General features: G+C 41.1%; 1 protein-coding gene across 5 annotated transcripts in view; it reads left to right on the forward strand.

The window, feature by feature from the left end:
* Positions 1-24,979, forward strand: part of DPF3 (double PHD fingers 3) — a 163,642-nt gene that overhangs the window by 104,864 nt on the left and 33,799 nt on the right. For 3 of the 5 annotated variants that reach the window (XM_040600487.1, XM_040600490.1, XM_040600492.1), the window contains exons 5-8: positions 89-184; positions 1,223-1,261; positions 4,841-4,919; positions 15,619-15,756. In XM_040600487.1, coding sequence (XP_040456421.1) covers positions 89-184; positions 1,223-1,261; positions 4,841-4,919; positions 15,619-15,756 — 352 coding nt within the window. The remainder of the gene's footprint in view (positions 1-88; positions 185-1,222; positions 1,262-4,840; positions 4,920-15,618; positions 15,757-24,979) is intronic. The other 2 variants (XM_040600488.1, XM_040600491.1) reach the window with 1 other exon arrangement.

The raw sequence follows: 24,979 nt of genomic DNA on the forward strand, positions 1-24,979 counted from the left end.
AACGTGCAGTCTCTGTGGTAAAGAGCAGCAGTTGGCTATGTGTCACCTTATTTTCTTCTAACCATTCCTGTTTATTGTTCAACCACAGAGGGTTTTAGAAAATGATGAAAATGCAGATGAAGTAAATGAGGAAGAGGATTTGGAAGAAGATATTCCAAAACGAAAGAACAGGCCTAGAGGACGGGTAGGTGGAAACTTTACTGGAATAGAAAGGAAGGAAGCAAATCTCTGCTTTCTAAATTTACATTTGTCAAATGTATCATATATGTGAAGTGTATATCTATAGATATATGATAGTGATAACACTATAGATAATTTTCAATCATATGGTCAAAGATTTTTAATATTTTTTCAGTTTACTTTTGTGAATTACCAAGAAAAAAAGACTATTTTGAAAGTAAAAAGTTGGGGTAAATTTATTATGGTGTTGTATTTGCAATTGTAATGTAAACTGTAATAATTATGATGACATCCTGCTATTACAGTGCTCTTACTTTAAAACAACATTTACTAATTACAGAAAAGCAACAAATTCAGTCATGACAGCCAAAAAACCCACCAAAACAGTAACTTGAACTGTGTTAATACATTTTGCAGCTTTCTCCAAGGTAGCCCTTTGTGGCTGACACTGGCCCTCTTGAGCCCATGGCAAATCTTCCATTTGCTTAAAATGGGCAATATTTTATCCTTAGGGGAGTCTGTGTCCCTTTGCTTACCTAAGATGTTTTTTCACAATTTCATCAGGGCACCAGTTAAGTAATGAGGCCAACATTTTAAAACTTGGAATCAACATTTTAAATTGTGGCCCCATAAGCTAGGCATCTAAATAAACATGAACACAATTCTTGGAGGTTTCAAACATTTTCATCTCTTTGGCTCCAGCAGATGCTGCAGGGGCGCAGGAGCTCTAGAAATACCTTTGATGTGTTTGTAGGAGTCAAGCAAGAAGGGCCACATTTTAGGCCAAATGAGCAGGATATAATAGCTTTTAAATAAGAGAGACATGAAACCACATTGAATACTTGCAATGTACTTATGCATCAGACCCTCTCTTTTGGTTTCGTCTGTTGTTGTGTTGTTTCAGTTTTCTGCTCCTCTTTATTTTGGAGCTTAAGTCCTTTAATATAAGATCAAAGCACTTTAATAATTGGATAAGTATATATTTCACCTTCCTTATTCTCAAAATCACCTGAACCAGTTTCTTTCTTTCTTTCTTTCTTAGCCAAAGACCCCCACCTGGAAAAAAATTTTCCAGAAAAATGTAAGTTTCAGAAAATTTGTATGAACCAGTAACCAAAACCAGGAGTTAGAATCAATACATGCACACAAGCTTGACTGTAGCAATCAACTAATATTCCAGGCTAACAATTCTTTTCTAATACGTTGCTCTCACATAAACTGCGCATGCTGGTTAGGGTTAGTGAAAGGGAGTGAACAGCTAAAAGAGAGATACCACTCAGGAGGAGGGAATTTCCTGTATTCATATATCCCAGGCCTACACAAACAGAGTCCTGAAGTTACCATTATGTGCAAAGGTTTACTTCCCTGTTCAGGAAACTGTTTCAGCATAACTCCGTTATTTTTTCTCTGCTAATGTAGGGAAAGCAGTTGAAGGGTACTAGATGTCCCATTCATTTTGAAGCATAAAGTCATGTCTTATTTTCTGCCCTAGAACTGGCCCCCTGTTAAGTACAGGAGCAGCAGGATCTCTTGCCTTTTTCTTGCAACTAACTCCTGCTCTGCTAGTGCCCTGGCTTCATTCAGTACAAAAAAGAGAAGTCTGAAGAGTGCCAAATACTTTGAGCAATTTTCATTTTTATTTGATGGCATCAATAACCAAAGCAAAATGTGGTATAAATTAGGGTTTCAAAATTAGAGCCAGATTCTTTTGTTGTTGAAAACTGGTAAGCCTGAATTGGGTCTGGTCATGAGTGTTTTGCTACTCTTCAAGTTGCCCATTTCTAATGTGAGCCTGACCCAGTGTAGGAAATTGAGGCTAAGGATGTGAAATTAGGGGACATGAAACCTGGGCAGCACTTTGTTTCTGGGAAGGAGTTGGATAGGGTATTTTTAGAGGGCAGAAGAGGGGAAGGACATGCATAGGAAACTAGGTCCTGCAGAGTGTGGCCTTCAGGGATTCAGAGGAGTGAGAAGAGCTGACAGCATTGATGTGGGATTAATGCAATGGAATTACTGCTCTAGACTTTCCAAATTGCAAATGTCCCTTCCTTTCCCTACAGCATGATTTTTTTTTTAATCCTGGCCTCTCCATCTGTCCCCCTGGCTACTCTCTCTGGCTGCTTCAAGGCTGCTGTGCCTTGGCTTCCAGGCTTCACATATCATGTCTCGTAGTCTTTGCTGCATCCCGTGTCATGAGAATGTAGGCAGTTGTGGATGACTGAACTCAGCAGACTGGAGTGCTGGCAGCAAGCACAGGGCACTCAGTTTGGTTTATTATCGCCTCAGGGCTAGCCCTGAAATTGTGGGAGCATTAGGAGGGGCACTGAAGGCCAAAGAGATGGATTTATGGAAGGAACTTTTTAGTATCTTCGCTGGACAAGGAGAATGTTGTAGGAGCTGGGAAGGATAGTTTGCTAGGAGATATGAAAGGAATGCAGCTGCACCTTACAGATTGTCTGCTCATCAGCTGGATATCCCATGGGACAATTTCAAAGGCGCTAAAGACATTTAGGAACCCAAGTCCCATTAAAAGTCATTGACTTGAAAAATCTTCCCGTGTGTTCAGTGCATGAAAAAGTGTATCTGACATGCGGTCATGAAATGAGTGCTGTACTCCTGCACTTCCATAGAGAATGGTTTGAAGGGAAGCAGCGGGCTGTAAGACTAGCAAAACTCTGAGCAACAGACCTTTAATTACTGTCCTGTTCTGAAAGGTGCCTCTGTAAAAATAGTACTTTCTTACTCAACAGATCTGTTCTAAGTGTGTAAACAGTCAGACCTACTGACTAGTGGCAAAAGTAAGACTTTACAGCTTTTTCACAGCCCTGAAAAACCAGTGCAGCTGGTAGGATAAGGAAATTATATCCTAATCCAAGTACTAGCAGAAATATTTATTAAGGGCCAATTGCTTGCCTCTGTGAAGACTCTCTGATGAGCTGAAGGTTGTATAGGAGCTGCCATGGACTGAAATTCATCTTGCAGCACATTTTGCAGTAGTGAGAGAAGAAAGGAACTAGCCTGGGATTGATTTCATAGCCCAGAGGGAGTTTACAGAGCTGGCAGTCAGAGAGAAAATATTGCAGACTAGTAAGATGATTTTATGTGATATGGTCAGTAAAGTAGCTTCCACCAAACAATTGTTGCTGGGGCCTTTTCCAGGGTGAAACTGCTTTTCAGTTCACCCTTACAAATCTCACTCTGCATGTGTGTGCTGATCTGTACAGAGGTCTTTTACAGAAAGCAGAGCTATACGTGTCACATCTAATAGTATTTACCCTATCTAGACAGCTGCAAATCCATGTCTTTCCTTCAGGACTGTGTTAAGAGTTAGACCTGAGCAATCCCAGGGAAGTAATGTGTGAAGTTTTTATAAATCCCCATATTGTCAGATTTTGGCAGGCCAATGTAAAACTATTCCTTCTCTTTAGATGTCTGATGGAATGCATATCAAATAGTGCTAGTTCAGTCCCAAGCCATAGAAGAGGGACAGAGCTCCAATGACCCCTTTGTGTCTGGGGTACTAATATTCTCAGAATTTCTACATCTTCTCCAGCTTTACTTGACAAAGCTCTGTCCCTTTCTTATTTTCCCATGCAAGAGCTTGAAGGATTTGAGTCCGGTGGCCTTGTCTAGGGTGAGAAACATCAACTGTTTAATAAGAGGAGCAGCAGAAACAATTTTGTTGCTTTTACCCAGGAATAGAGTAGCTGTCAGAATTAATAAAGGGCTATCTAGCCATCCACCTGCAGATCACTTCCTCAAATAAAGATCAAGTCTAAAATTATTGTCATCTACATGCTGTACATTAGTGAACATGATAGAATCTAAGGCCTTGGTTCCATTCCCAGTTTCACATCACAGCCTCCAGCACTGGACAGATACAAGCTGTCCTTTTGTTGGCATCTCAGCTGAGAAGGGTCAGGACCAAGTAGCTTTGATGCTGAAGTCCACTCTTACCCTTGAAGCTCATGACAGAGTAGTCTGCGCTGTGGAGAAACAGCTTTTCAGTTTCCAGAGCTGCCAACTTGGTATGTTGTAGGAACACATAACTGCAGAGAGACCTTTCTGGGTAATTCCTGTTCTCTGTTATTGCAGGTAGCCATGTTACCTAATCCTTTCCACTAACTAACCAAAGCTCCATGTTATAATTACCCATGGTATCTTTGTCCCAGAAGGCCATTTCAAAACATTGCTTCTCAGCTAGAAAACAAAACAAAACAAAATGAACAACCCCCCTTTGAAAATATTAAAAGAAATAATTTTACTTCTGTTTTATTTGGGGCCTGTTTTCTGGCTGATTTAATGATTGTATTTATTCTCTAACACCTGTTCATCCATTCATTCATATTCAGTTAAACAAGGTATTTGAACATCTTCAGAAATGAATGTGTGATGATACTTGACTGAATATGTGCTGGCAGTGACCTGCTGCTATGGATGAACAGTTTGGGTTATCTGTGGAGAGATCTCCACTGTATTACAAGGTCCATTAACATAGTGCATATCTCAGGAGATGAAGGGTCAAGCCCACCCTTGAGAAACCTGTATGAAAGCTGAGGATTTGTTTAGTTTACATTGCACATTTTTCATAGGGGGGTGAGGGGCACAAGGAGATCTGAGGGGTGATGGAATAAAGTTAACATTCCTCTTCTTCTTGCAGGCTCGGGGATCTGGAGGTGGCAGGAGACGGAATGATGCTGCCTCCCAGGATGATCATGACAAACCCTATGTTTGTGACAGTAAGTAGCACCCAGACAGCTAATTCTGCTTCCAGCTTGGTCATACCAGCTCGGTGCACTCAGGGCTTTGTCTTTTTCCTTCCAGCAAAATATTCTGCTGCTCTTTGACTTGCATGTTTGCCACCTGCTGCTGCTGCTGGTCTTGGTGTTTTTGCATGAAGGAAATAAAATTAAGTCCTTGGCAAGACTCCACTTCCCTTTGCCCTATAATAAATCATCTCTTACATTTTCTTTCTTTCTCCTTCTCTTTTTCTGGCTTCTCTGCCTTTTGTCTTCCTTTCCCCCATGTAAGATTCACCCTCTATTTCTTTCTCTGTTTCAGATAGTTACAAACAAAAGCATAACTCAAAAATCTCCGACAAAGGTACTTCACCCTTGTATCTCTTCATATATTTGGCAATTCTCTTTCCTTCAGTCCTTTTAAAATCTCACTGGGCTAAATTTTGAAGGTCTTACGTTCATCCCTCACTCAGAAAGTACTCTTGTGGCATCATCAGGAGTTGGCCCCTCCTAAGAAACACACACAACTGGAATCCTTTGTTTTGATATATATTCCCTTTGAATATGGCTGTGTTGTTTGACATCTCGCGTTGGGACTGGAGGTGAAGTAAGGCATTGCCCCAGCTGAAAAATTATACCAGACCCCAATGCTGAAACTGAAGAAGGATGCCAGAGTCCTAATATGAGGAAGGAGTCCAATATTTGATACACAATGTAGTTTTCTTATGGTCTACTCCTTGGTGCTTTCCTTCTTCTTGCACCTTGAATACTATGTTCAGTTTTGGGCTTCTCACTTCCAGAGGGGTGCTGGAGCGTGTCCAGAGAAGGGCAACAGAGCTGGGGAAGGGTCTGGAGCACAAGTCTTGTGAGGAGTGGCTGAGGGAACTGGGGTTGTTTAGTCCGGAAGGGAGGAAACTCAGGGGGGACCTTACTGCTCTCTACAACTGCCTGAAAGGAGGCCACAGGCAAGTGGGGGCAGGTCTCTTCTCCCAGATAACAAGCAACAGGACAAGAGCAAACAGCCTGAAGTTACAGCAGGGGAGGTTTAGACTGGGTATTAGGAAAAATTTCTTCACTGAAAGTGTTGTTAAGGAACAGGCTGCCCAGGGAAGTGATGGAATCACCATCCCCAGAGGTGTTTAGAAAATGTGTAGATGCGGTGCTTAGGGACATGGTTTAATGGTGGACTTGGCAATCCTGGGTTAACGGTTGGACTGGATGATCTCAAAGGTCTTTTCCAACTTAAATGATTCTATGATTCTTTTGATATTCTTTTTTTGCTTCACTGTGAAATTTCTGTGAAGGGCACTGATCTTACCCACATGCTTTTGAGGTCTCCCATCTGAAGGCTTACTACAGACTTACTACTTACATGCAGTAATAATTTGTGCTGCTGGGTGCCTTCTATCCTATAAGAATAACCTAACAAAAGTTAATACAAGTAGGAGAATAGCAGGAGGTCTTCATTTCTGTGATCCAAAAATGTGTGGTGGTTTTGAGGACAATTAGAATCCTCCTTTCTCCACCGTTTGCCATTTTGCAATGTTACTGACCTTAAAAGACCAACCGTTACTATGTCAATCTATGAGAGTATTTCCTGGTTATTTTTAAAGACATGAAGAAATAAGGAGCATGCATGGTAAATAAGAATTACATTCCATGTGATCAAATCATGTTCTTTTATAGTAAGACCAGGTGATCTGGCCAGTACAGTGATGGACATGCTGGGCATTTTGGTTCAGCAAGGTGAATATTCCAAAGGCAATGAGCAGAAATGAAAGACTTGCACACGAATGGGACTGACTGAACATGTGATCAAGGAGGAAGAGCTCTTTAGGATATGCAGAGTGAGGAGATTTCTGTTGTGGTTAAGTAGCTATTCTTGTATGTTGGAAGAATGTGTCTTCTAAGACTTCTCTGAGAGCCCGGTATGTATCTTGCTGAAATCCACAGCTTTCCTCTGCTGCTATATGCATAACTGTCTATCTCTTTTCTGGAATCTGGAACATCCTTCCTAAGTCCAAGGACACTTGTCAGTGGTAGTAATTTTGGACATAACATCTCTTTATTGTCTGATCTTGCTTTGCTTTTGGAGAACTCACGATGTGCTTAGTAGAGATTTCACAGAGTAAGTGAAACATCTAAGATATCAAAACAGGCAGCAGAAATCTGGACTGAAGTCAAGGCTCTGGTACATTTCTGTACTGATGGAATTTTGCCTTGGCTTACATTTTGGAGCATAGATTTCCTCTTTGGTTTTGGAAATATAAACTTTCCTATTTCATTTGGCTGATACCTTTCATTTTTAGGAAACTTATAGTTAGAGGTGAGTCATAAGAAGTTTTGGAATCCAGACTTCACACACTGACTCCTCCTTTTCCATTGTAGATAGCTGAGAAAAGGGTTATGTGGTAGAAGAACTCTTTCACCTGACTGTGGAGCAGAAGGAAAGAACTGTCCCAATTGTAATGCCATCATCCTGAAGTAATATCCTGGCTTTGTTAACTTTCTGTAGGAATTTTACATACAATTCATTGCGAATAATTGGCTTAAGTTGAGGCTTCTTTCTTGCTTGGGTGGATTTTTTGAATACTTTTTTTCTTTGAAAGTATTTGCTAAATATTTTTATAGATAAATCTCAATCTAATTGTGGTATGTTAGAAATTGGTTTGCAGTGTTCCATGTGCAGATGTCTTGGGCCGATACTTTTGTTTTACATAGAAACATGCAGGTCAAGAGCAGTGAATGTTTCCTGTTCGGGAAAACGTGATTCCCACAATCACACTGTTGGTATAAATAATTAACTTAAGGGGCAGACACTTTATTTTTTCTGTATATTATTTAATTTACTTCCAGGTTGCTTTTTCTGCAAGTGCTCTGATATTTGAATTTGGAAAGTGACCACAAAGAAAAAAGCATAAGCATATCTAAACCAAATTAATTTTCTTACTTAACTGCATGGGCACAAAACCTGATTTGTGCTAAAGAACTACTCTGCTCTTTTTTCATAGTTATGCATGTTTATAGGAAACAAGAATATATCACTGGGTTTCATCAGTAATATTAAGATTATGGGAAAAAACTAGTCTCTGTGTCAATAAGATGATGCAAGAATGGTACCCAGCTGACGCAGCCCCTTGTGTTGGAAGATACCAATGCTACTTCTGAAAAGGCCTGCTTTTTGGAAGAGGCATTCAGCTACAAACCAATATTAAATCTGGTCCCAATATTAAAACTGACTGGAAATAGGGAATTTTTATGTGGAAGCAGGTTTTCAAAACACAAAATGTTTTGTCACCCTATGTTTTTAAGAAAAGGTGGTTGATTGCTTGTTTTGTGGAATGAAATATTCTGAAATACTTCAGTTGACTTTATTGAGCATATACTGTATCAGAAGTTCAGAATAATAAGATTGACCATTCAAAGCACTGATTAAATTGCTAAAAATTATGAAATGCCTTGTTTCATCAAATCAGCAAGTGGAAAACCAGTTGTATTGGATAGTGTTTTGCCTTGAGCTCCCTTGGGATAAACGCCTGGGTAATGAAAATGGCAGGGCAGCCTGGTATAAGATGGGTGCAGGCTGGAAATGGTAACGTAGCTGAATGGGTCAGCTGCTGTATGAGACCAGACCCAAACGCAGCTTGAATACCTGGCTAGGAGATGGAGCCAGGTGCCTTAAACAATAGTGAAAAGTAGGGCTTGAGGAGCAAAGCAAAGCCACTGGTGTCAAGCAAGAAAAGTGGAAGATACACCCACACAGCTGTTCATGATAAGCTGGGCATGTGATTTTTAAAGGAGGGACAGAGTGAAAAAATGTATGAATACATTTCATAAATGTATGTAATAAGAATTGATGTAATGTCATTGTCAAATGATCAGCTGGGGAGCGATCAGTTCGACCACAGCCATCTTCTTAAAAATCTTTCTACTGTTTTCATATTATTTATTATATTTTTTTAAAAAAAGAAGAAAAGCTTCTCTGAAGTTTTATCTAGAAACTTGTATTCTTGTTTAAATGTTGCAATCAGTTGCAGCGCCTGAGCTCTTCGTGACTCCAGATGTCTGCTTCCTTGAGCCAGAGTGGTTAGTTTGTGCTAAATCTCTACAAGTTACTAACTTTTTTGCTGTCCATCCTTATTTGTCTGCTTTCATTCTTCTCATGTTCCCATGGAGACTTATCTATGTACATACTTCCACCTTTGTTTTCTGTTCCTCTGTCTATGGAAGATTTTGCTTGCCAATCTCTAAAGAGTTGTTTCTTTTCCTCCTACCAGTATGTTCTTGCCTCCTTTTAGTTTTATTCCATATAAACTGATATTTTAGCATAACAACTCATGTTTGTAATGTATCCTTTATTCATAGTCCCTCTGAGGCCAAGATATACCAGGTCCCTAATATGCTTGGTCCCTAAGTGGAGACATTGAACTTGATTTTGAACTACTAATAATTATTCAGAACACCTTTTTTTTTTTTTTTTTTTTTTTTTTAAATGCTTGACCCTACATCCAAATCACTATAGCTTGAAAACATCCTCCTGCTTTTTCTTTAAGTTCATTATCCAGTGAGACATTGAACTTTCATTATTTTGAGGTTAATTTTTTCATCCCCATTCCCTTTCTACACTAAATGTATTGTAAGTTCTGCCAACAAAAGGCTGGAGTCTTCAGGTAGTTTACATGATTTAAGGTTAGCAGATTCCCTTGATTTTCAATGGGTACTGAGGATCTCTCTCTCAGTTTCCTTAGCAAATCCCAGTTAAATGTTATATTGTTCTAGCATGACTTGCCAAATGCAATTCCTTAAGACCTGTTCTTTAGGAACTATTTTATTGTATATGTTCACAAAGTGACAGCTCTAGTAATTACCTTGCTAACTTCACCTGCCTTCTTTTTCATTTCCTTGAAATGGACCTGATCCTGTCAGACTCATTTGCTGAAATAAGGAGGATTTGCTGGAATGCAAAAGGCCTACAAGATAAATCGTGATTTAGCTTTTTTTCTACCAGTTGTCTAAGACTTAATCTGTTGTCTTAATTCTTACCGATACTATGAAAGAGTCCAACACTACTAACTGCTGCTTCTTAGGACAGACCTTTGGTTAAATATCACAATGACAAGCTGATTTGAAAATGCTTTGGTTATAGCATTATGTTTTTACATGCTATTCACAAATCTCCATCATGACTTCAGCTTGCCTTTAAACTGTTAGCAGTTTAAGCCCTAAATCATCTCCTGGTATTATCCTTTCTAGTGAATCCCTAAGTAGTTAATAAGCAATAAGATCTAGAATAAGATGATTGTTCAGATGAACCCAACAAACAACTGTCCCACCATAGCTGCTGTACTTGACATTCATTGACTACATTGGTAGAAAAGCCAAGATTAGTGAGGCAAGGACCCCTTTTTTAAAAAAAAAAAAAAGTAAAAAAAAATTGAATAACACAGGTCTGGAGTAGAGCATATGAAAAGAGGGGAACAGAGTTGACTCTTGACAGCTGAACTTTTTCTACTTATATTGGCTACGTCTTTTGTTCTCTGCTTCTGCTAGCAATTCATTTATTGAAATGTGGACCTATATTTTGTTGACCTATGCATGTTTTGTGCTGGAGTTCAACATTCTTGTGATCTTAATAGAGCAGGTAGATTCTGGGACTTGTCCGTTGGGGACACTGAAACAAAGACTATTTACTACCTACATAAAATCCCCTATGAAATAGGTTACTAAACAGCTGCTCTAATATTAGAGGTGGATAGATGACAGTACTGATCAAAGAGGGACAAGCGTAATGCCTTTCCATCAGTGGGGGTCAAAATACACTGTTAGCATTTGAGACCTCTAGATGTGGGAGATTATATATAATCTCTAGAAGGGGAGATTATATTACCAAGGAATGGGTTTTTTTTTGGAGTAGAGCAAATGGTGGGACAGGAAGATAACTTTGAGGAATGCCTGCCTGCCAGCAGTTAACTTAAAGAGTTAGTGTTTGACACAGCCCAGCTGTGAAAAAAGAACAGGAGGCAAAGGAGAAAAGCAAATAGAGACAATGAGGGGGGCAAGATTCAGTGACAAAAAAACCCCAAACCATGTACTCCCTCAATTTCCTGTTTCCACTAAAAACATGGATTGTTTCATTCTGTCTCATACTGGTGACAGATTGTGCAAAATGTATGTGGAGAGCTGGCTGGAACATAGCTCACAGCCTGCCAAGGACCAAATGTGTAACAATTTCAAAACGACAACAACACAGCCATTAAATATTTGATGAGGATGTCTTTTAAGTCATAGATTTCAAATTCCCTTTTAAAGCATGGGAAGTATTTTATATTAATTTTACTCATTGAGAAACGTAAACACAGAGAGAATTTGCTTATCCAAAGAGTTGCAGGCTATTAGAGGCCAGAACTTAGAACAGAGCTCAACGCTTGTGATTAAACTATCTGCAAATTATGTTTTTCCCCCATAATGCAGTTGTGTAATGTCTTTGTTTCAGTCTTCAAATTGGAAGGAAAGTAAGGTTCATCACAGGAGAGTATCTGGTGGCCTCATAAAATCTCTCCCTCTTCTCCATTTGTGGCATTTGATCTGCACTGCTGTATTACTGCCTATTTACCCAGCTTGTTCCTAAGACGGCATTCACATTAGGTTATAGCAAAAATATATCCTTTGAATGCAGGAGGAATTGGAGTGGGTTACATTGTACAAACTCCCGCTGTTTTCATTGGGCTTGGCTACCTAATTAATGATCAAGTCAACTTCCCAGTGTTGAGATTCAGGATGAAATCTACCACATGCAAGGATGATGAGCCTATCCAGCATGGAAAATTAAAGATAAAAAAAGTCAATGCTGCTGAAAGAAAGGCAAGACCACCTGGCAAAGTTTATGAAACGCACGCTCTCACTTGCCATGTGTGAGCTGCATAGCGTTAAGAACTAATCAGCAGCATACATTTCAGACTGGGAGAACCAGTTCTCATTATGCTTTTGTCAGCTTGGAGAATGAGAAAGATGTGGTGGTGTAAGCACTGGTCTGGATGCTGGAACTCATGAATTCTGGTCTCTGGTAATGACAAAAGATCACTGTGTTGGCAAGCCACTTAACCCCTCTGTGGTTCTCTTTTTTTTTCAGAAGTGAAATGAGAATAGTATTTCCCACTCAGGAATGTGGAAGAAGATTAATTAATGTTTGAAAAAACAGTCTTGCAGTAGGAAGAGTTATATAAGAGCTAAGTGTTTATTAATGTTTGCCCTTTTACAGAAATTACTTCTTAGCACAGTGATATGGTAGATTAATAAAATGTGCTCTATCTGGAAAAGAAGAGATTAGGATGATTTCAGGAAGATTCAGTCTGTTGGAGAAATCTTGAAGTTCTGACAGCTTTTATTCTAGCAAATTCTCAGTGAAGCCAGTGGTTCTTTTGCCTGACCAATATCATGAAACCCTTTCCCCCCTGCAAAAGTCTAATTTGCTTGGGGAATAGGAAATCTCTGGAGTTGCATCTCACGGCATTGCTTTGGACTTTTTCCATGACAGGACATGAATTTGAAAGGTGGTAAAGTCTAGACACCAAGCAAAAAAGGGTGCTGGAAGCTGCAGATCTTTGGTCCTACAAAGGATCTGTTGGGACTGTGTAAACAGAACTCCTTTGCTTCATCTTAGGAAGGAATCTTCCAAATTCCTTTTTAACTATGCGTGTCTCAGCTTATTGCCCCCCTTGAAGGCCATCTGAAAGAGTTCTGGCAGCGGGAAGGGCTCAGCTGCAGAATTACTACTGCCTCAGCTTATTTGCTATTTCGCCTTGGTAAGCTGATACTTTTTTGCTGGAGAGGGCAAATCTGCAGAGCCATCTGATTTCCTATGCCATCCTAAACTCTGCAGCTAAAATCCCTACATGATCCTGTATGGAATGGAAGCAAGGCCACAGCCTTGGGACTTCCTGCAGGGAATGCAAGTTTCCTTTTGTGCGTTGAGGGAGAAAGATGCATGAGATCTATATTGAAGAACATGGTGCTTTTGTAAGGTAACAACAGTAGAGCTAGAATTGTGGGTGTGTTTTCAGGTAGAGCTGAATGAAATGAAGTCTGGTAGAATTTCTAGAAATATTTTTGGTTTGAATTTTAAAACTGCCTCTAATAGGTAAATGGGATTGGGTTTTAGAGCTTATCTGATTTTACAGCTAGGTTAGCGTTAACACAGGATCAAGCTATATAAGAGCAAACCAGAGCTGGATAATATGCATCATGCAGCTACTAATTCCACGTGCCTCCACCTTGGTCAGTACAGCACTGATCACCTGATAGTGCTCTCAAAATAATTAAAATAGAAGTTTTTGAGCAATAGCAGTAATTTATAGCAGAAGAATTATTTTTTTAGCATTCATCCTCAAATGCACACAAGTAAGGGGGATAGAGTAGGATACTTAGTATGATACTCAAATAATCTACTGGAAATGTAAACTTCTCTCTCCATCCTAAGAAGTGCTGTAACATTTTTGTAATGAGAGGGGTTTATCTTTCTGAAATAGTTTAAACAGTGAGCATTTTGTAGCTCTCTCCGGTTTGATGATTACTTTTGTGTTACTTTTCCCACTACTAAAAAAGTGAAGGCAAAGTCATACAGAACTGTGGATCTTGTTTGACTGTCTGTCAGCGTCTGTTCCACTGCTTGTCCTTTGCTCTGTAGGTTTGCAGAGGAGGAAGAGTAGTTTCCCTCTCCAGAATGCATTAGAAGAGTACATGGCTGGTACTAGAACAAGGGAGACCAACTGGATGTTCTGTGGAGAGCATGCATCTGACAGCAATCTAGTTTTTTCAAAATGTTTGGCAATAGAGTTAGGTTTACATATGGAATGAGGGCAGATGCTTCAAAGAATGGATGTGCATATGTACCTGGGCATTTTATTTCTCCCCAGCTTTTTCCTCCCCCTCCTGCAGGAGTTCTCATTTCTAAATCAAGGGCATTCAAAGACTTAAAAAATCTGTGGCTAAGGATACATCGTGTTTGGAAAAAGCTTTTGTCCTGTCATGATGACTGTGTGAACATCACTTTGTAGAATGGAGAAAACTGAGATAAAAATATCTAATATTCCAGATCACTCATCTTATTCGTATCATGAGGTTGTTTTACACATTTCTAATAAGGCAAAGTATTTTCCTTGAGGGAGTTTGTAAATCAGCTAGAAGAGAAGGAGAATGAAATATGTAATCATGCTAGGCTTTGATTTACAATTTTCTATCATCTGTTCCAGAATGTGGACTGTCAATTGGCTTCTTGTGAGTAGTAGCAGAAAAGTATAATAATGGAAGTTTTACTTCTATGTAAGTGTATAATTGGAGCAGGTCTGGTTTTTTTGGGGGGTTGGTTTGTTTGTTCATTTGTTTTGGGTTTTTTATTTATTTATGGAGCCTTATGACACTCCCATCAGGTGTCTGCAGAATGGGAAGCAAGTATCTATATACGTTGCAGGATACATTTTCAGTATCCAGGCTGAGTGAAGTTGTTAGGAATTGGTGGTGACTTCCCTCTTGGAAATTTTTTCAAGGGGGCTGAAAATAAGACAGAACTAGAGACCACTGAATTCTGTTCTCTGTTCTGGTAAAACTTCCTTTACCTTTCTAAGCAAGCTATGCAGGACAGACTACTGGGCATGATGTTTATTCCTGTGTGAAATCCTTGAGGTTAATGAAGCTAATAAAGTGACTGAAAATGTGGTTAGGAATAAAAATTTGCAGGAAGGGCACTAAGCTTCTTTGCCTTTGTTTCCTAATCTTATAAAAAGGCAATAATTGTATTTAGTAGATGCAATAGCTGTATAGAAGAAAATGGACATTCAGAGGCTGCTTTGAAGATGAAAAGAGGTAACTTTTAGAGACAATTAAATGAATTAAAAACTTTTTAGAAGCTGAATTTGTATGTAATGGATCTTATGATGAAGCTTGCCCTTGTGGTGAGCTCCCCGTGAAAATGTAGACCTTTCATCACCCTGAACTGTTTGATCCTGTTCTTAATGTCTGTTGATTTAGCTCTAATATAAACAAAAGTTCAGAAGGAGGATTTTCTGTCACACATGGTATTATTTATTGGGATGCTGAATATGAAGTTTACCTGGGGAAATAATTGTCACTACTACGTGTTCTTCTAGCATGAAGCTGGATGATTTCCATCTCCTTATCTTGACTAGGAACCTGCGAATAAAGCTATTTATTACCCTTTTACAGAAAGCCTTTTTTTAAAAAAACAAACAAACAAACAAAAAGCAGACTGTTTCCTATTCTCAGAGATCAGTAATGAAGAAAATAATGTCCTTTCTTCTCAGTCCAGTTTCCACTGCTGTGCATTGCGGAGCACCAACATAGGAACTGGCATTTCATTTAATTTTATGTGCAATCTTGTTACTAATCTTAGCAGAGAGGATTAGGGATGTATGAGCTGCAGAGATTAAATGTGCATGTGCTTAGGCCTGTAGGAAGGACTACTGGTGGCATGGTTGGAAGAAAGCTTCTCTGTGGACCTGCAGCTGCAGAGCTGCCTTTCTGTCACCTTTCACCAACATCAGCTGGAAGAGTTTCAAGCAGGCACGTGGAGTGTATGGTGCTGCTCTCGGGGGAGAAGGGAGCTTGAGAGGATACTGCCATTGTTGCAGATCACACTGATGTTTCCATTCTCTCTTCCCCTCCCTCATATCTCCTTTCCTCCCAGTCTGTGGCAAGCGTTACAAGAACAGGCCTGGGCTAAGCTACCACTATGCTCACACCCACCTTGCCAGTGAAGAGGGTGATGAAGCCCGTGAGCAGGAGACCCGCTCTTCCCCTGTCCACAGAAATGAAAACCACAAACGTGAGTAGTATTTTGCCTTTGAGATCCTTTTCAGAGATGTCTCCACCCTGTCTTTGCCTTGAGGAGGCTGGCGTGATTGCCTGGCTCCGTTGTGAGTGATTGGGACCTGGATGCTTGGAGCTAATCAGCCACAGCTCACACGGGTGCTGGCTCAGCTAGTCAGAAATTCATTTCAAACCCAGCATTATCTCTGCAGCAAGTCACTTTTCCATTACTGCTCCTGTGGGGAGGAGGTGGCAAGGAGAGGGGGGAAAGGAAGAGATGCCCAACCTGCCTGTCATCAAGCAGCCTCCCAGTGGCTGTTAGCAGTGATGTCAAGGAAATACACATCCATTAGTTTGAGGAGGCTGCCTTTGTTTTTGCCTTTGAATAAGAGACATTTATCCATGTCTCAGTTTTTTAGATATGAAATTTACAGCACCTGTCCCTCTTATCCTTGCATCTCCTCCCCAAACAGCTTACCCTCAACTTTTTACCAAAAGCTACTTCTTAGTTACAATTTGGTAAAATCTATGAAAAGGCATCAGTCCTGATGTGCAAGGAGGAGAGCTGGAACATGGGAGGAGAGTTATGTGCCTAGATTCCTCACACTGGTACAGGGCTGAAAAAAATCTTAGTGGTCCAGATGGCCCTGTTTGACTGTCCTTCCTCTTCTTCTTAGGCACAGAACTGTGTTTTATTGCTGATTTTTGCAAGTCTCTAAGCCCCTGTTTCTCAGTTTTCCAGTATGCAATACTATGTGATGTTTACTTTCACCTTGGGGTTTGTGTGGATAGCTTTGTTCACTTTCAGAAAGTCCTTTCAGATCACTATGTGAACTGTGTCATTTTAGTTCAAACTGTTGAACAGTGTGGACAAAGCAATAAAATGCTTATGGGGAAAAATATCCAGGCAAACACCTTCTAATGCATTAAACAAACTGGAAGAAATATGGAAGTAGGAAAACATTTTCTTTCTAAGCAGGATAATTGATAATTATCCCCAGGGAGGTGTGGGAGGGGGTTTCCTTCCTCCAAAGCATCTGCTACTAGCCACTGTCTGAGCTTGAAGGGCTGTTTAGTGTGATCCCATTTGGCAGTCCCTCTGTTTCTGTCACTTTTATGCTCTACCTTTTAGTTATTCACATGTTTTGTAGATTCACAGCAAAAGTAATTTTGACTCCTCCAGCTGTTGATAAACTTGAGCTGTCAATGCACTAAGAGCAACTGCTTGGGCACGCTGAAGAATGTCAGTTTTCAGCCAGTAGCTTTTGTTTACTTAGCATTTACATCATCTGTGTTGGTTTTTTGCTTCCTGTGCCTGCAGTGTAGTCAGTAATAGTTGTCTATCTGACAGGCATATTGCAAATCTGTATTGAATTAATATTGATACTGGCCTTGCACACATGCCCAAAGGAGGGTAGTGTCCCCTGCCCTTCAGCTTGTCATAGAGACCAAGGACAGTCTCAGTCCTTCGGCTTCTGATGATACGGATATGGAAATGATAGAAGTTAGCACGAAGAGGAGCTAGAAAAGCTGTGGTAAGGTTAGGAGCAGCTGGCCTTAGCCCGTGGAAAGAAAGGTGTGTTCCACACTATGGGAAAGGGTAAAAGCAGGAGCTGCTTGGGCTTGTGTTCCCCAGAGCTCCTGAGTGTGATGCATATGGCAAAGGGCAGCTGTTGGTGCACAGATCCCCAAACAGGCAGAAGTTTAGAGCCAGTGGGGTAAACCACTCCGAGGTCCAGATTCCTTAGCAGAAAGAATCTGCTTAACAACAGCCAGGAGCCAGTGAGGTATGGGCAACGGCCATGTGAATATGAAGATCATCCCTGGGGAAAATCCCAGATGCCGGAAGGTAACTCTCCCAAATGGCTTAGCTGTCGCAGTGGCTGTTTGTTACTTTTTGCCTGTTTGTTTGTTTACAGCCTTGAGCTCAGATCTTGCATCTCTGCTCTTTCACTTGGCGATATTTAATATATGCTGCCATTTATCTTCCATGTGAATGCTAATTGTCCACATTGCTAATGTGCAGTCATTAAATGGTCCCTTTGTACAGGGGGATGGTGGGGAGCCAGAGCATCAGATCCTTCCTCTCCCCTAAGAACTGCTAGGCATGTGTTATGAATTAAATTTGACAGGTCTGCAGTGGTGCAGGGCTCAGGCTTCAAGAATCCTCTCTGCATGGGCTTGGGGGGTGGGGGGTGGAGGGAGAGAGGGAGGGAAGGCGGGGCAGGGGATGTTAATCCAAACAGCTAATCCGCAACCTATTGAACAGGAGGACGAGAGATATGGTATAGAGCAGGGTCTGGTTATTTGCTTAGTACTGTGACAGAGAGATATGAGCAGCCTGATTAAGAAAAGGCAAGGCAAATTCAAACCAGCCATTTGGAATTTGCTGTGCTGTGGGAGGTGAGCACTGGGTCAGTAAAGTTCAGGCAGGCGGCTGCAGTATGAACTTCCTTCTTTTGTACCCATGTCTCCTCTGCAGCCTCCACTCCTTGCAGTACCTGCGGTAACGGCAGCCGTGCTGAGGCAAGGAATGAGCTTTCTGGAGGAGGGCTTCTGCAGGATTCACCTATTGATGCCCTAGCTGATGCCAGATGGCCTCTTGTCTTTCTACATACCCAGTTCCCTTTATCTTTACTCTCCTCCTCATGCACTGACCAATTTGGGTAGTTCAGTAAATTATCTAGGGACTGGAAAAGAGGTGTAGGTAGGAGGAACCTACCTGAAACTGAGAACCACTGAATGTATCAAAGAACGGGGACAGGTCCAAGCCCCAAGTCTCACCTCCTTGGCACATGTCACTGTCCTTGACTGTTGTAGAGGGTTTGTTTATTTACATATCTCTCTCCTTCTGTCCTTCTTCCTTGCCTATAGATTACCCCTTGTGACGTGGAAAATAGTTCAACAGTCTTCTCCGGCCTTTGCCTTTCCTAAAACATATTAGCCTGTGCTTTGTTTGAGTGACAGGAATAGAGGCAATGGACACAAACTGAAATACAAGATATTTTGTTTAAAAATAAGAATTTTAATTTTTTTTTTTTTTTTTACTATAAGGGTGATTAAATAGTGGAACAGGTTGCTCAGAGCATTATGGACTCTCCACCTGTGGAGATTTTCAAAAGCTGACTGGGCACAATCCTGAGCAATGTGCTTGTGCAGGGGGGCTAGCCTAGATGATCTCGAGGCCCCTGCCAACCTCAGCAATTCTATGAACCTATGAGCTTTACTTGCTTTGTTTGTATGTCTTATCTAACCCTTTGACACAGAGAAATAGACCTTCCATACTGCCTAGTCTTGCCTCTGTCTATAAACACATTTATTTTTTACCTACTCTCTGAGTTTTTTACCTGAGTATGGGTCTATGAAAAGGGAGTTATAGCAAACCCTTAAAAAAGTCAACCCCCCCCCCTCCCCACCTTCCCGAACTCCACTGCTAAAAAGAAATGATCCACATCATTCTCAGCTTTTTTTTTCTTCTGGCTTTTCCTTCACATGTTGGCACTGAGAGCATGAGATTTGTGAGCTCAGGGTGCATCCAAGCCTGCCACAAAACACCTGCTGTTTTATTCCATCTCACTCCATGGGTACAGGCCAGCTCTGGGGGCAGCTGGTGCTCACAGATTTTGAGGCACTTCTGATAGAGGAATTACATTAGACTTCTATCTATTGAATAGATGTGTGTGTGTGAATGAGTGTACTAGTATAAATGCCCTTCCTTAATTCCTGGGAGAATAGGACAGTGTGCCTACATGGAGAAAAACTTCCTCTCCTTTAAAGGAGAAGAGTTTTCAGTGGCATTTTGCTATGTGGAACGTTGGTTACAGGCAGCTGTGCAATAAACAGCAACTGAACAGATCTTATGCCCACAAGCACTTTGGCCAATGACAACCCTAAATAAAGCACATTGTGCGGGCTGTCACTGGCCTAACTGCCCTGTGCAGGTCAGGCCATCCTACAATACATGTAGTTAACGAGAACGTAGTCCTGTGCCCTCCTGCCACTCTGCTAGCTTGGGCATCTGACCTGCAAAACCACCCGTGTAAGTTATTTCATGGCATCAGCCTATTGTGCCCAGTTCCATTGCAGATTTTATTATATGGATAAATCTCTAGTGGAAAGACCAACCAAAGTTATTTGTGTACTCTAAGCATAATTGGATACCCGGTCTCCAGAGATAAAAAATTAATGTGCTAACCTCAGTGTGCCTCCAAGCTGTCCTCCAGCTCCCCCACACAGTCATCTTTGAAACATTTTTATTTCCATCCAGGCAGGGGGCTGGCCATGAATAAATGACAAGAGTCAGCCCCTCAGTTGGAGACGAGCTGTTTGTTTCTCTCCACAAGCAGCATCAATTTCAAAAGCTACATCAGGCCTACTTCTTCCCTGCCTCAGTGCTGATCCTTGCTGGGGCTGTGGTGGGAGCTACTTCTGAATGCAAGGATGCATCAATGCCCACCTTGCGACAAGATAACCTGCAGCAGGTGCCTTTTCAGTGAAAATATGTACATTACCTTGAGTTGACTTCTCATTAATCTGTTTGGTTTTTTCCTTTTCTAGAACTTGTTTTCATAAGGAAAAAGAGTCAGAATACCAAAAGAAACAGTAGTGATTGCAGAGTTTGGAACTGCATAATGATTTCCACTCAAACCCTCTTTGCAGCTGTACATTTCTCAGACTGTTGTGCCTGTGTTTTAGGATGCTAAGGAAAAAAATGGATCAATTGTTTAGAGTTTTGGAATAGTGGAAAATCCCAGATTTGTCTCCTATGTACAGGGACCCATAGGGGACTTTTTGTTCATTTGTTTGGAGTTGTGGGTGGGGTTTTTTGGTAGTTTGGGGTTTTTTTTTGATATACTGCCTGGCCAGGACCTGAAATGTTGTTGTCAATGTGCAAGTCATTGAAGAGAAGGACCTAGTGCCTCTCAGTAGTTTATGGAAAAATGTTTCAAATTTGACTAATAAGTTTTCAAAAAAAATGTGTTGCTTCAATAACATGCCATCTCTTGAGACAGAATGGTATCGTTTATGTATTTATCATTGTTTCTCCTTTTTTGCTATCTGCTTGCTTTTTCTCTCCTCCATGTAGAATTTGAACCAAGTAAAACCCAAAAGTTTTGACTGAATTTGAATTTAGGTGCTCTGCCTTCTCACATTCCTCCAGATCCAAAGAGGAGTAATTTCCAGATCCAAAGCCTACAACATGTTGCAGGGATCCATTTCATGACATTGGCCATTCTTACCTGAACGCTGAGGGATGCTGTTGGATGGGGCTGTATATCGGGCACTATAATCCCTCCTTGAGTTCCCTGAGATGATGGGAATGATGCGTTTCAGTGGCCAGAGACCAAGTCTCAGGAGAGGTACCCCTCAAAATCAGGAAATCTGTATGTTAACGTCAGACTCTTTTGTCTTCTTTCCTAGTCTGTATCTCCTACTGTTTATTGTCACGAGGCGCTAGACAGTTACAGTGATTTACTGTGAGCAGTGGGATTTTGGCCCATGCTTCAGGTGTTCTTTCAGAAGACTGTAAGATCAGTGCACAGACATTTCTATGAAGCGCTGCCTTATGGTGCAGGAACGCTGACTCCTCAAATCAACAAGATCTGATCAACTGATGCTGTAATTTTCCTAGCTGTACCTTCTGCTACCCACCTCCCAGCTCATTCGTTAGCTGTTCAATTTACGGGCCATACTGGTCTCTGTAAAAGACATGATCAGATGCTCTTCCTTTCCCCACCTTCAGAGGCTTCCTCTGACTCCTACAGGTGTACCTCCTTCTCGTAGCACTTCTTGTAGCTTTGAGTGCTCCTTGGCCATGCCTCTCCATGAGCAGGGGCTGTAGGAAAGGCAAACCTGTCACAGCTGCTAAAAACTGCAAAGAAAGCAGCTTCTGCTATCTCCACAGCACCAGCTAACTCAAAAAGGAGATAAAATCCAGTTACTAGGGAGAACTGGCAATACTTTGGGTGGGTGGTTTGCAGCACCTTTCTCAGCAGCATAGCCTGCTTCTCTGCTTGCTGGCAAAGGGCATGCCCGTGCTGTGCGGGGGAGTGCAGCGTGGGGAGCCTGAGCTAGCGGAGGCCCATTGGGCTGTGCAGGCTGATTAGCTTGACTCTGGGAACAGAGCAGCAGCCGTTTCCCAGTGCTACACCCAAGTTCAGAGCTTATTCAGTTGAGTACTGTGCCACAATGACACAGAACCCAAGCTGCACTTACAGCCTGCTGGAGGGTCTCTGTATCAAGTGCCCCAACACTTCCCAGTTTGGAGTTAGCCAACATGCTTATCTCTGGTGTTAATGACAGAGTAAATGTGCCAGAGAGACTGGCCATTTCCTCTCATTCAGTTTGATTTACATTTTTTCCTGGAAAACTCAAATAAAAAAAAAACCTGCACTTAATTTGCTGGCGAGAAGGCCACATAAATTACTGTACACATCTCTACCTGGCTGAGCACATGTGAGAGAGCAAGAGCCTTGAATGTGTTTCAGCTGTACTTGGCCTGTTCCTCACCATACCAGGAGTTTTATATATATATATATTCTTTCATTGTTCCTTTCCAGAGCAGGGTCTAGGCCTGAGCACAGAAGCACCTCCACAGCCCACTTGTCTGACCCCCACCTTTGCTCATTACACCCCAAGGAATGGCCGGGGTGGAACTGGTGCGTGCCCAGCTGGGCATCTCCCTTTTCTTCCTTCAAGAAAACTCACAGTCCAAGTGCCACTTTTCTTTTCCCTTCTCCTTAAAGCCATTTTTTTATTTAATTGTCATGTTGCAGTTTCTTGCATGAGCCTGCCTATTCCCCACTGACGCATTTCGAGCAGCAAATGAAGGGGCTGTGCTGCAATTCCTTACACTTGAGAGATGGAGCAGGAACAGGTGGCAAGGCCAGAGGCAGGCCTGGCCGGGCACTCCGGTTGCCATGGAGATGGGCCAGTCTTGCCAGGGATGAGTGCTGGAGGCAGCAGGGCAGGGGGGGTGTGGGGTGAGTGAAGGCACATGGGGGCATTTAGGCTATAGGTTGGGACTATATGTCATCGAGTCCCCCACAGGGCTTGAGGACTGCAGGCTCAGGCTCTTGGCTGGTGGTGTTCTGTGCAGGCAGCCAAATGTTGGGCTTGCACTTTTGACAGTGAGAAAAAGGGAGGAGCTGGAAAGGAAAACCAGGCCTCAGTCTCAGACAAAGGGTCTTGTAGATTTAAAAAAAAAAACAACAAGCCAACAGAAAAAAAACCCAAACCCACCCCTTTCCCTCCGTTGCAAATTGCATTGGCTCGATTCAGGTCTACACAGGTTCCTGTAGTCTCTATTGTGCTCTGCAAATTTTTGTTGCAAACAGAGTAAATGGACTGATTCAAAGCCTTTTGAATTGGATTGAAAACCTCCAGTGATCTTTATTGGTTTTGGAACAAGCCCAGAAGAAACAGGTAAGAGCTGGACAAAATGTGCTAGGAAAAATCCCTTTGGAAGCACATACATGTCTGACTGTAGCCAATTCACTGTAATCATTTAAATAAATGATGCACAGCCCCCCACCCCAACAGCAAGGCACACACTGTACTCCTTATTCTTCATTGCCTTTCCAGTAGTATGAATATAATAAAAAATAGGAATAAAATGCTACCAAATCTGGATGCACAGCTTAAACCATGTTTAAGTATTGTGCTGTATTACCTACAGGATGTAGAAATACATGGGACTGTGATTACCAAGGAACAGAGAATCCAGTTTTTATTTTAAGCGCTGGTTCCAGCCCCGAGTTTTTAAAGGTTGTCATCCAAATCACCAAAATAACTTCACTTAGAAATCAGAAAGGTTCTATTTATTTGGGGTTCTGTCTGTATGTTTCTAAGGATCACATTTTGAAGGAAAGCTATTTAACTTTTCTTCTGAACTTGCCCTCCATTCAAGTTACTCTCTGCAGCCATGAGAGCTAGAAAAAAATTCTTATCGAGTCATGTGGCTCCAGGTGATGATGTAGAAAAGAAAAATCCTAATTTTTTGATGTTATTTCTCTAGAGGTGGCTTTCTTGTATTATTAAACTGAAACCATGAGAAAGATAACTTCCACTTTTTTTAATTACTTGGAGAGGGGAGAAGGGAAGATAGAACTCTGTTTAGAGCCCCTGCCTTCAAAATCGAGAGGGCACAGAAGTTATTTTAAATATATAAACTCAGTCAATTTGTTTAGCTTTTTAGCTTTTGTCTACAGAACAAATTTACTGTCTGATATACTACAGAATGTATTTAATTTACAGTACTTATTTTGCAAGACAACTCCTGTGAATGATGGTACTGTATTTTAAGTAGGTCTTACTCTGCTTAGCTTGTTATAGTTTGAAATTAAGTTGATTAGGCTAAGAAGAAAGAAAATATTTCAGAGTAAGTGCATACCAAAGTTATTTGGAAATACTAACTTTGTTCTCAGTCTGCATCCTGTCTTCACATGAATCAGCTTTCAGCTACAGAGAAGCTACCACTTGAACTGTGCAGATCTTTATGTGTCTCTCCATAATCCATTTTTTAAAGTATTTTTAAAATTTGTGTACTCTGTTTATTTTGGGGCAGTTGTAGATGAAGACAGGGCCTTTGATGAAACTAGAAAGCACCACTGAGTTGAAATGGCAAGAGGCACTGATTTAAATACACCCCCTGTGAGCACACCTTAGCTCAGGCAGTATTCCTCAAAGCTCCTCAGAGCTTTTGATCTGTTGTTGCAGTTTGTAATCTAAAAGAAAATCAGAGGGGTTTTGAGTAAGTTAGGGCAAGACCATGGTTTTCAAGGCTTTGTTTTAAACAGTTTCTCATTCTGGGTGAACTTTTTTTGGACAAAATCCTTGGTTGTAGTCACCTGATCCAAATGATTGAGCTCACTGCTGGTGAGTTACTTCTCATTAGCTGATCTGTTGTCTGGCTTAAGCTAGCACCTTCTACTTTGTGATTAACATGTGCAAAAAGTGGATACCTAGTTAATTACTATGTCTCAGATGAAAAGCAACAACGCATTAGTCCCTAGTAATTTAATTGCTTTCACTTGCAAATCTATTCCCATACTTACTTTTCTAAGTCATTTTATTGATTAAGGGGTGGGATAAGGGTTGGGTTTCTAGTGCATGATACCCTTCTCATGAATATTGCACGTTCTATCTTGCTGTCTTTGCTTTCTTTCTTAATTCCCTCATCATTTGTGAACTACAGTAAAGTAGAACTAAAAACTCCAAGGACGTAGAAAAAAAAATCC

This window comes from Falco naumanni, chromosome 7, assembly GCF_017639655.2.
Source record: "Falco naumanni isolate bFalNau1 chromosome 7, bFalNau1.pat, whole genome shotgun sequence".
In the NCBI taxonomy this organism is placed as follows: Eukaryota; Metazoa; Chordata; class Aves; order Falconiformes; family Falconidae; genus Falco; species Falco naumanni.